This window comes from Lolium rigidum, chromosome 4 (assembly GCF_022539505.1).
Source record: "Lolium rigidum isolate FL_2022 chromosome 4, APGP_CSIRO_Lrig_0.1, whole genome shotgun sequence".
NCBI classification, from domain to species: domain Eukaryota; kingdom Viridiplantae; phylum Streptophyta; class Magnoliopsida; order Poales; family Poaceae; genus Lolium; species Lolium rigidum.
This window is the reverse complement of record NC_061511.1, coordinates 178,739,477-178,750,638: the sequence shown is the minus strand read 5'-3', so window position 1 is coordinate 178,750,638 and position 11,162 is coordinate 178,739,477. Positions and strand designations below refer to the sequence as shown.

General features: G+C 52.8%; 1 protein-coding gene across 1 annotated transcript; it reads left to right on the top strand.

Annotated features, from left to right (window-relative positions):
• The first annotated feature begins 843 nt into the window (after positions 1–843).
• Positions 844–2,276, top strand: LOC124646589 (protein HAIKU1-like). Its single transcript, XM_047186692.1, has one exon. The coding sequence runs from the start codon at positions 1,011–1,013 to the stop codon at positions 1,929–1,931; it is 921 nt and encodes a 306-aa protein (XP_047042648.1). The 5' UTR covers positions 844–1,010; the 3' UTR covers positions 1,932–2,276.
• The last annotated feature ends 8,886 nt before the right edge of the window (positions 2,277–11,162 follow it).

Below are 11,162 nucleotides of genomic sequence, written 5' to 3'. Positions count from 1 at the left end.
GGTCAAGTGAAACTTCAATTACTGTGACTGTTTTACTTTAAAGCGCGAAAATCACCCGGATTTTTTATGCATGAATGCAATGCACACATCTGTTTCATCTATTTTTTTGTAACCCCAAATCCTGGGATATTACATGCGGGAGGGAAGGAGCGATAAGAAAAAAAGGCGCGAACCAACGGTTTATGGAAATAGTCGCCGACAGGTGGGAGCCCGCTTCGCTTTTCGTCGTGTCTAGCATGCCCGGAGCGTCCCTTGTGGGACGGGGACGGGCTCGGGATGCCGGACACCGTATCGGACCGCGCCAGACAAAAAGAGACTTCAGGGGACGCGGCTGAAAACGGTTTTTTGACCGACGTGCTCTAAATTCCTTTTGAAGATGGTTTGAGGAACGAGACTGGAGATGCTTTAAGTTGTCCGAAGTTCGTTTTCAAACGGGCTGACTTCTAAAATCCATCTAGCCTACCAAGCTCGGCCAATGACAGAAAAAAAAAAACCCCACAAGTAAATTTTGAAACTCGGTGCAGCCAGAGCGTCCGGGCTTTTATCCATGGCGAGGTCGGACTCGTGGAGTGGCGGGGCGATGTGGTTACCATGATTAGGCTTAGACGCTCACGCCAGGTAAATCTTGTCAATGACTGAGCGTAGAGTTTGTGAGATGTCATGATCATTCTTCTTGATTACAGTTGAAAGGTTAAGCTAAATCTTCCGTCTCGGTGAGAATGGGTTGCAAGTAGTAGCTGACGTTCCCGACCTCTCCAGGCAGTAGCTAACTGGTGCAGGGCAGAGATTAGCACGTTCTATAGTAAACAGGCGACGCACTGATGAGTCATGCGGTGAGACAAGACAGTGTGTGTCGGCCTTGCGAGCGGTGAGCGCCACCAAAGTCAAAGAAACCCACGCTGCAACTTGCTAGTAACGAATTCCATTGCGTGTGCTTCCCGTCCTCCTCTCCTCCCCCCACCTCCGCCCCGCTCCTCCGCCCACGCCAAATCCACCGCCGATCCGCCGTCATGGACCGCAGCACCAGCAGCAATAGCAGCGGCGGCGGCCACAACCAGCACCTCGGCGTCAACAAGCTCGGCCGGAACATCCGCAAGGCCACGCCGCCGCCCCCTCCCCAGCAGCAGCAGCAGCAGGCCCAGCCCGCCCGCCCGCCGCACCCGCAGCCGCAGGTCTACAACATCAGCAAGAACCACTTCCGCGACATGGTCCAGCAGCTCACCGCCGGCACCCCCTCCCCTCCACCTCCCCACCACGCGCACCGCCCGCCGCCCCCTCTCCAGCAGCAACAGCTGCATCAACATCCCAAGCCCGCCTCCATGCGCCTGCAGAAGATCCGCCCGCCCCCGATCGCCACGCCCGTCGCGCGGCCCCCTCCCGTCCACAACCACAACCACCACCAGATGCCCAACCCTAGCCACAACCCGGCCTTCCACCGCCCGCCGCCGCCGCACCACATGCCCATGCCCCCGCCGGGCCCGGCCTGGGCCGACTCCCCGGTCTCCGCCTACATGCGCATCCTCGAGAACTCCCTCTTCAGCGCCACGCCCCCAGGCGCCGCCGCGGCGGCCGCCGCCGCCGCGCACGCTCACGCCGCGGCCGCCGCTGGCGGCCGGGGCCCTCCGCAGCACCAGCACCCGTACCCCCCGCCGCCGCCGCCGGTGCCGTCGCCCGGGATCCTCCCTTCCCCCACCGGGTTCCTCAACCTGCTCTCGCCCACGCCCAGGTCTCCCTACCCGCTCCTCTCGCCGGGGTACCAGCAGCCCTCGCCCAACTTCCCCTTGCTGTCGCCGCTGCCGGGGACAGGGATCCTGGGGCCTGGGCCCATGCCGCCGCCTTCGCCCGGGCTGTGGTTCCCGCAGTCGCCGTCGGGCCTGCTCTCGCCGTCCGGGTTCTTCCCCATGCTCAGCCCTCGGTGGAGAGATATGTAGCTTGGATCTGCAGCCGCCCTGTGAAGCAGGCGGCCGTGTAACATTTGACGCTAGGGAGGTAGCGACGGTGATGCCAATGGGTTCGTCGGCAGGAGGTGGAAGGAAACAGGTGGGTTCGAGCTCTCGACACAATTATCTGCTGCTGGCACCATGAGCATCAACCTGTAAGGCTTCGGTAAAGGCTGTTGGTTGCATATTTGTAATTGTATAACTGGGGAAAATTTCCATTTATTCACTTTCTTAGATGCAAAAAGGAGGTCAGGACAGGATGAACTGGGAATGTCGTAGTTTAGATTCTTGAGTGGATAGGTTTGAAACATGTAATTGTAATTTTAGTTCCAGAAGGTTTAGCTCTTTCATTTTGTTTATGATTGCTGTTGCTATACCTATTCAGGGAACATAATTTTCCTTTTCCTTCTATTTATATTTCCAAGATGGAAGATAACTTGTTGATATGCCATAGACCAGCTAATATGGAAATCAACTATCAGAGCGGGGTCATCTATGGTATGCCTATTTCCTTTTGAGACTATCATGCTAGCTTGCGCTAAACATGCTCATGTATGAGATAATTGGCTTAGTTTGTTGGCCTGGCTTGAAATTTTATTGACTTCCAATGTGTTATGTACAATATAACATTGTTATAGATAGTAGCATAGTTAGCATTATTACTGATAATCTGCATGATAGTAGCATATGAATGACTTCAGTGTTTTGAAGCAGACGGGTAGCTCCACAACTTTGGTCACATATTGCTTTGTTGTATGCATAATATAATTGTTGATTTGTTGTATATAGAAAACTAGACTTACTTTGCTTAGACTTCTGAGTGCATGTTATGCATCCTAAAAACATGTTTTTGATGAAGATAACCTTCCCATAGCCTACTGTTTATAAATCAAACCTGTGTGACTGTAGATGTTCACACTTTTTGTAATTTGATTGCTGACATTACTCGTAAGATGCAATGTTTGGTTTTACATCACTTCACCATTCACCTATTGGAATGGTAAATTGTGCTTATGAATAATTGGCTATTTTAGCTGGTAAGTAGAGCAACAATCTCTCAATTGTCTTGAAAGAAATGATTATGCAATGTACTGATGTGCTCATCACTGCTGTAACATAGTAGCAGAACTCTCTAATCACAATCTGTCAGTTCTGATCTGTACATATTTTTCAAGTTTATTATTGGTAGCAACCATGCATTTCATGTTGGTTAGCTTATAAGTGTTCAAAATGTTCTTACATGTTGTAACCGTAAAGATCTGCTGGTAGATATGTTACATTATTTTCTTTTGGCTGAGGGATTGCTTGAAGTCTCCTCTAGATTAGTGTATGAAATCGTTATAGCTTCATCCAAGTTGGTTATTTCTGTTCTGAAAGCACCAGGAGAGTAACACCTCTTATAATCAATATTGCCCTATTGTACTTGTGAAGTTTTAGGCTGAATAACTGAAAGAAATAAGGAATCTAGAGATGTTAACAAAATTTTGGCTGAACTATCTATGCTCAGTCATATATAAGCTGAACAGGTCATGGCGTGTCCCTGTGGAGAACAATTTGTTTGATCATATCTCAAACCGCCCAATCAGCTGAAAATTCTGGCAATTATGCAGACATATCTCTAGTCACATAATCAAGGGAACATTCCAGTAAGCTTCAGTTAGATCATCTATCTGTATCTTTCTCAAGAACAGTTGACTTCTGAAATGCGCAACCTGGTGCCGTGTGTGTGGGCACCTGCATGGACAGTAGACTAAACTGTGTGTTGCAAGCAAGTCTGTTGATCTGGCACTAAGCTAAATAAACTAAACAAAGTGAAGTGGCTGTCATGGTCTCATCATCATGTGTTTTTTCTTATGTTCTCTTTAATCTCTTTGTTCTTGTGGAGAAATCAGCGTGCACTTCCAAAAGAGAACGAAGAATATAAGGGAAAAGGCTCAGAGATGATGATGGCGATGTGCTTTGGTCCGCACAGACATGTTTATCTATTCATCCGCTTGCTTGGTTGCTGTTGTTTGATTGACGGGCAACAACGTGCTGCTGGCTGGTCCAGATATTTTTCAGCAAATATCAAATTAATGAATAAAAAATATATAAACAGGAGGACAAAACCACGGGCGTGCATCCATAAGCTAACTATCAACCCATTGAATGGGCCGAAGAGGCATCTAAATCTTAATCCTTTGAGATGTTTATGCAGCTGGAGAGGACAGGGACATGCCATCCATCCTGGGTGGTGCAGAAATCTTTGACCTGGGCTGGACGCTAGATGCTGAAGCTCCTCCCAGCATCCTATGGTAACACTTTTCAGTCTTAATGCCAGCTTCCCTTTCCTGCGCAACTTGAACTAAACCTTCCTTTACTGCTACCTCAAAGTCCCCTTCCATGGAAGTTACAGTGCGTGTTATATTTATTTTTGAGAATAATAATAGTACAATCTGAGCTAGTTTTCCATTCGGTTGGCAGTTCTTGTCTCTGCGCACTAGTACACCGGCCAGAGGTTATAGTTATCCCCAGCATATACTGATAAATATTCAGGGTTTTCATTACTTAAAATTAAGGTAAAACCTTTTGTAAAAATAACAAAAATGGAAACCTGCCAGATACTCTTATCGTGCTAGATACTCTTATAGGTACGGTCAAGAACATGCATGATACTGCAATTTCCCAAAAAGGGGATTCTGAGTTTGGCATGTAGCCTCTTAAATAATGCTTTGGCGAACCCTGTATGGGCTGTCAAGATAGAGAAAAGGTAACTAAATGACAGGGATAGAAATACAATACTGTTGGCTTCTCTCTATTTCTGCCTAGTGGACACAGATACTCATCTCATGTGTGGTTCACACCTGCACTTGCTACTACCATAGTAGTAGTTGAAAGTTGTTAAAAATTTAAATAGGAAAGTAATGAAAAATTTAAGGTGTCAAGGCTTTAGTTTTGTAGGCTAGCAGCCTAGGAGTGATTGCTCAACCTGGTGAAAGTGAGCTTTCTTGTCCATCATGCGCATGGCTGCAATCCAGAACATGATTCATGGAATAACACATCTCTGAAAACGATTTTGAGTTTGGCATTTAGCATCTGAAAGAATGGTTGCTGAATCATGAATGTGCTGTCAAGGTACAGAAATAACTAAATAAGTGGGATACAATTGGCTTCCTCGACATAGTAGAGACACTACTAATATGGTTCACACCTGGACCTGATACTACCACATTAGTAGAATTATTCACAGAGTCGTTGGCATTATCCACACAGAAGTTTGAGTTTGGTAGGCTGCTGGCTAGGAATGATTGTTCAACTTGGTGAAGTGAGCTTTCTTCTTCAGCATGCTCCCGAATTTTCTCAGCAATGCCTTCTTCTTCTTATGGCTATGCTGCTCCTGCTTGAAAGAGGATGTCGGTCCATGCATCAGAAGGCCACCTGTTTGATCTGCAGCTCCCTCTTCTCCCTGGGAATCGATTTCGCCGTCATCGTCGCTCGATTCGGTGTCGATGCCGTTGCTCATCACCCCGTTGGAAATGTCATCTTCTATGATCTTGCTGTTCTCCAAGGAGTTAGTCTCCACTGACACCTCTCTCTCATGTCTCACCTGCTTGACCGTTTCCACTTCGACATGCTTGATCTCCTCAAGCACCTGGACGATCCTATCGCTGTTCCTGCGAGTTTCATGATCGCCTCGCACGATGTTGTCCATTGGCGAGCACATCATTTTCCGGAACACATTTGGCTGCTTCTCTGGGCTCCGACCAGCTGATTGATCTCCTCCTTTGATGGCGGTGGCTTCTACGAGCATTGCGGCCAGCTCATCAGCCTTGGCTCGTGTAGCAGCTTCCCTTGTCCGCAGGCCATCATTCTCCCGTGCAATGCTCAGGAGCTCCTCCTCCTTCTCAGCCAGCGTCTCCCTCAACCTCAGGCTGGTGATCTTCTCTTCCTCTGCCGTCAGGTTTGCCTCGGTGATCTTGGACTCGACCAGCCTAAGCTTGCTCTGCAGCTGTGCCATGTCATCCTTGGCATCTTTTGCTTCGCGCTCCGTGGCTTTCAGTGATTCGAGCACCGTGTCCATCTCTGTCTTGATACGCAGTGCCTTCGATGTCTCGGCATTCCTCGCCGCGTCATCCTCTGAGGCTTTCCTCGTGGTTGCCTCAGCCAGCAATTTCGAGAGCTCTTCTGCTTTTGCCAGTGCGGCTGTCTCTCTCAGCCGTAGCTCAGTGACTTGATGATCCAAAGCAAGCACCTCCTTCTCCTTGGTTGACAGCAGATCCCTGAGGTGTGAGATCTCGGCTGACATCGATTGTTCTGCCCTCGAGCTTGCATCATCCATAGTGCTACGGGCAAATCCTTCTTCCAGTTGATGAACCAGCTGGGTTCTCTCTGCCTTCAGCTTCTGCACTTCCTTCTCTGCAGCTCCAAGCGACTCCATGAGCTTGCTCATCTCTGATCTAACAGAGCTTGCTCCCTCTTCTGATCTCCTAAGCATGTCCGCAAACCCGGACTCCTTCGACACCCGATCATCCTGTAAAATCTTGGCTTCTGAACCCAAACTCTCGATTGTTTTCTTGAGGCAGTTGGATTCAGCAAGCATCAACTCGTACTTCTCTTCTGCATTATTGGCCTCTGATTGCAGCCTCTCAACTGTTTTGTTCAGGGAGTTGGATTCATGAAGCATCAACTGGTACTTGTCTTCTGTATTCTGTGTGGCTGTCTTCAGCTCGGATATTTGAAGTTGTGCATGATCCAGCTCAGTCTGCTTCGCCAGGACCCTCTCCTTGGCTTCTCTTGCCTCTGATGACACCTGACGTAGAGTAGCTGCTAGATCTTCGACGGACTTCTTGGCCTTATCCCTCTCCTCCCTGGTCTGATTAAACTCCTGCTGGAGCCTTAACTTCTCTGCCACCGAGCATGCCAACCTGGGAGCTCGCCGCCTTCTCGTCGCTGATGACCTGCCTATGTGTCTCATTCAGCAGCTCGTGTTCAGACCTCAGAATGTCAATGGTGGCCTGCAGGTCAGACACCTCTTTCATTGCAATGTCAAGGCGCCTGTTTGTCTCGAGGAATCCTTCCTTGTACTCCCTCGCTTCGCCCTCTGAAGCCGTTGCCTTCTCTGTCAGCTGGAGGAGCTGCGATTGCGTGTCCTCAAAGCTCTTTGTCAGGGACACCAGTGCCTCCTCGTTGGATTTGTTCAGTGAGGTTATCGCCTCTAGGCGTTCCTCCAGTGCCGTGGCCTTCGTCTTCCACCGTTGCGCCAACTGGTCCGCATCCATCTCTGCCCTCTTGGCGTATGCAATGTCGACCTTAATCCCCTCTACCACTTCCTCTGATCTGGCAAGCTTCTCCTGAAACGCCCTTGCTCTCTGGAGCTCAGCTTGTAGCTCAGACGCTTCAGACCGCAGCTTGTTGATGATCTCTTGAGCTCCTTTTTCTCTGCTCTCCATCTCAGACTTGAATCCGGTCACCTCAGCCATCAGGGTATCCGTCTTCCTTGCATTGGCCTCGGCAGTTGTCATTGATCCTTGAAGCTCAGCTCGTATCTCCAACGCTTCGGACCGCAGCTTGTCAATGATCTCTTCAGCTCCCTTTTCTCTGCTCTCCATCTCGGACTTGAGCTGAGCCACCTCAGCCATTAGGGTATCCGCCTTCCTTGCATTGGCCTCGGCAGTCGCCATTGATCTCTGGAGCTCAGCTCGTAGCTCCAAGGCTTCTGACCGCAGCTTGTCGGCGATCTCTTCAGCTCCTTTTTCTTTGCTCTCCATCTCAGACTTGAGCTGTGTCACCTCAGCCATCAGGATCTCCGTCTTCCTTGCATTGGCCTCTGCGGTCTTCTCGGCCTCATCGGCACGGCTTATGGCCGAGTTCTTGGCCTGCGCGGTCACAGCCAGTTCACCCTTGGCATTCTCGAGTTCCTTGGTCACCTTAGCATGGGAAGCAGCGTCTTGGGCATGGCGCTTCGTTATGTCAGCATGCTTCCGCTGCCACTCTTCCTCCTTCCTCCGGGCAAGCTCGATGCTTGCCTGCTCCCGCTCGACGGACTTGAACCTCTCAAGCTCCAGCGCCTCTTCGGCTCTCCGCTGCGCGTCGAGGGACTCCTCGAGCTTCTGGTAGGCCTCGTCGGCCAGCTTCTTGGTGAGCGCTAGGTCGGTATGAACCTTGGCTCTGTCCCTGTCGATGGAGGCCAGGTGGTCCCTCGCGTTCTTGAGGTCCTCCTGCACAACGTTCAGCTGCGCCTGCAGCTCCGACGCCTTGGCGACCCTTGGCTGCCTCTGTAAACACAAAAGAGATCAGTCATGATATGACGCAGGAATACAATGAAATGAGATGGTTTGTGCGCCTGTGTTTATATGCCTTACATCGGGGGTGGTGGAGGTTCGTTTCGGCGAGGCCTTGAGCGACCGGCGTTCTCCCGGCGAAGACTTTTGAGCAGCGTCGACGGACTTGTCGAGGAGAGCAGCGGCGCGGGCTGCATTGTGGAGTGGAGGAGAAGACGGAGTCGCACGGGCGGCATTGTGGAGTGGGGAAGGCGGAGTCGCACGGGCGGCATTGTGGAGTGGGGAAGGCGGAGTCGCACGGGCGGCATTGTGGAGTGGGGAAGGCGACCTTGCCTCTGCTGCTTGCTTGCTTGATCCCGCAGCAGGTTTGGCTAGCCTGCTGACTCTAGGCGCTGAAGCATGAGCCTTAGCGTAGTTGGTACTGGAGCTGGAGCTTGAGTTTGGTGGTTCCTTGGGATTGGAAGGTTCAGTTGGGCCAGTCCTGCTTTAATTTCATTTCAGTAAGGCCAAAATTAGACGTTAATGAGATCGCGCAATGTATCGCAATGTATTGAAATTTTGGTAAGAATTCGCGTGGTGTTGATGAGCTAAATGACTGAATTTGAAAGCATATTTTGGAGGCACATATGCCAGAGAGCAATCCGATAAATGCAGAAGATGGACATCGTAACTTACTTGGGCTTGGATGCGAGCATCGCTGAGTAATGCCAGAAAGCAGCAGCCTTCAACTTGACATGCAACAGGGCTACGGTAGCTAGCCCCCTGTTCAGGTTTGCAATCTCGCGCTAGCTCCTTGGGAGTCAACTCAAGCCGGAGGTCATGGACACAGAGATGAACAGGGGGGAGGAGCTGCGAGATTGGACAAGAAGACAGACGACAACAGCGAGGAAGAATAAGAGGAAGACGAAGTGGTGTGCATGTCTGCTTGGGTGCTGTTAATCAGGGATGCCACTCGGCTGCACGTCCCTTCCCTGTCCCATGATCATGGACGCTGTCGTGGGTGTCACCAAGCTTGGTCCGGTCAGCCTTGCTCTAAGGGCATCTCCAGCGGCGCGACGCATAGCGTCCGCGCGCGTCCGTTTGCGTCAACCCTTTTGGTCGAAATCGACCGCGCGTCCGTTTGCGTCGGGGGTGGCTCTAGCGGCACGACGCATTTTTTAGGACGAATCCTTTTTTTAAAACATGAAACATAGTTTTACATACTTAAAAAATAAACCTAAAACGCCTACTGCTCCTCGCCGCTGTGCTGCTCCTCGTCGCTGTGCTGCTCCTCGTCGCTGTCGAGCACGATGAGCTCCGGTACGACCCAAGGCCAGTTGGCATCCGGGGGAGTGTATGTCGGGCGCGCCGCCGCCGGTGCTCGAGGTTGAGGAGGCTGCGGCTGTGGCGGCGGTGGAGGGGCCCAGTACTGCGGCTGTGGCGGCGGTGGAGGCGCCCAGTACTGCGGCTGTGGCGGCGGTTGAGGCGCCCAGGCCTGCGGCTGTGGCGGCGGTTGAGGCGCCCAGTGCTGCGGCTGTGGCGGCGGTGGCGGAGGCGCCGCCGACTCCAGGAGCGCCTGTCGAAGTGCTTCATCCGCCGACAGGCCCGGCGGCATGACGGCGGTGGCGTAGCGGGGCAGCGGCGGCTGCACAGGCGCGTCGTGCTCGGAGACGAGGACGGCGACCTTCCCCATCTCGTCGTCCGTCATGTTGTCCGGGAAGTCGAGTTCGGCCCTCCGCCAAGGCTCGCTGCCATTCGTGGAAGACGACAGCGACGTAGTCGTCGCTGTCGTCCTTCACCTCCTCGCTATGGTACACGAGCGCCTCGACGTAGTCGTCGTCGTCGTCGTACACGGCGTAGGCTTCGTCGTCGGCGGCGGCGTTGTTGTGCTGCGTCTGCTGACGTCGCGTCGGCGCCTGCTGACGACGAGCCGGCGGTGCAGGGCCGAAGGGGTAATCCCTGTCGCCCATGAAGCCTGCCCTTTGTCTCCTGTTCGTCTCCGTGGACAGGTACGTACGCCAAAGCTCCGAGTTGATGGCGTACGCCGGATCGTTGCGGAGGTCCGCCGGCAGATACCGCCTCCTGCGCCGGATCTCCGCGGTCCGATCGAGCTCGCGCCACAGTGCCGGAGGGATAGGCACCCGGCGGCAGGCTGAGCCGCCAGCCGCCGAGCAGCCTGCACGCCGGACCAGGCGTCGTCGCACGACATCCATTGGCCGTGCATGAGCCTCCCCACCGAGACGAGGAGCGGGATCTTCTTGCTGCCGCTGCCGGAGGCCTCAAAGTCATTCTTCTTCCCCATGGCGCTGCGGTGGTGGTGGTGGTTGTGGAGGTGTGGGCGAAGGAGCGACGCGTCCGGTGGACTTTTATGGGCGGGCGCGCGCGGGATACGATGCCATTGAAGGCGCCGCAGAAGCCCGGCCGCCGCCCGCCGGTGCGCGCGCGGAACGAGGCAGCCGCGCCATTGATGGCGAAGGCTGCGGCGCGACGCGGAAGCGCTGACCGCCTGAATCGATGCCCTCGATGCGGACTCGCGCCGCAGCGGGCCCGGTGGGGAAGCGAGCGGACACTTTGCGCGTCCGCCGAGCGTTCGCCGAGACGCAAACCTGGCGCATATTTGGGCCAGGTTTGCGTCTCCGCGGACGGCCCGGTCACTTTGCGTCGTCCAGCTGGAACAGGCCCCAGACGCATTTCCGGTCACGGTGGACGCAAACGCCCGATCACTTTGCGCGTCCGTTTGCGTCGCGCCGCTGGAGATGCCCTAAGGCCCAAACGAATCTCACCATCAAAGGCGACGAAAGAGGCCCACATCCAACGATCCTGCATTCCCAAAAAAGAGAGTACACATGTGTCATCAAGACTTAACTGGTTCTTGGATCATTTCTTGATGCTTTCTGGTGACCTATGCTTGCTTAATTGTTTATGCTAGAAAACATGTTTTGCTTAGTGCTTAAGGTCCACCCACCAGGTCGAGGATCAGTCG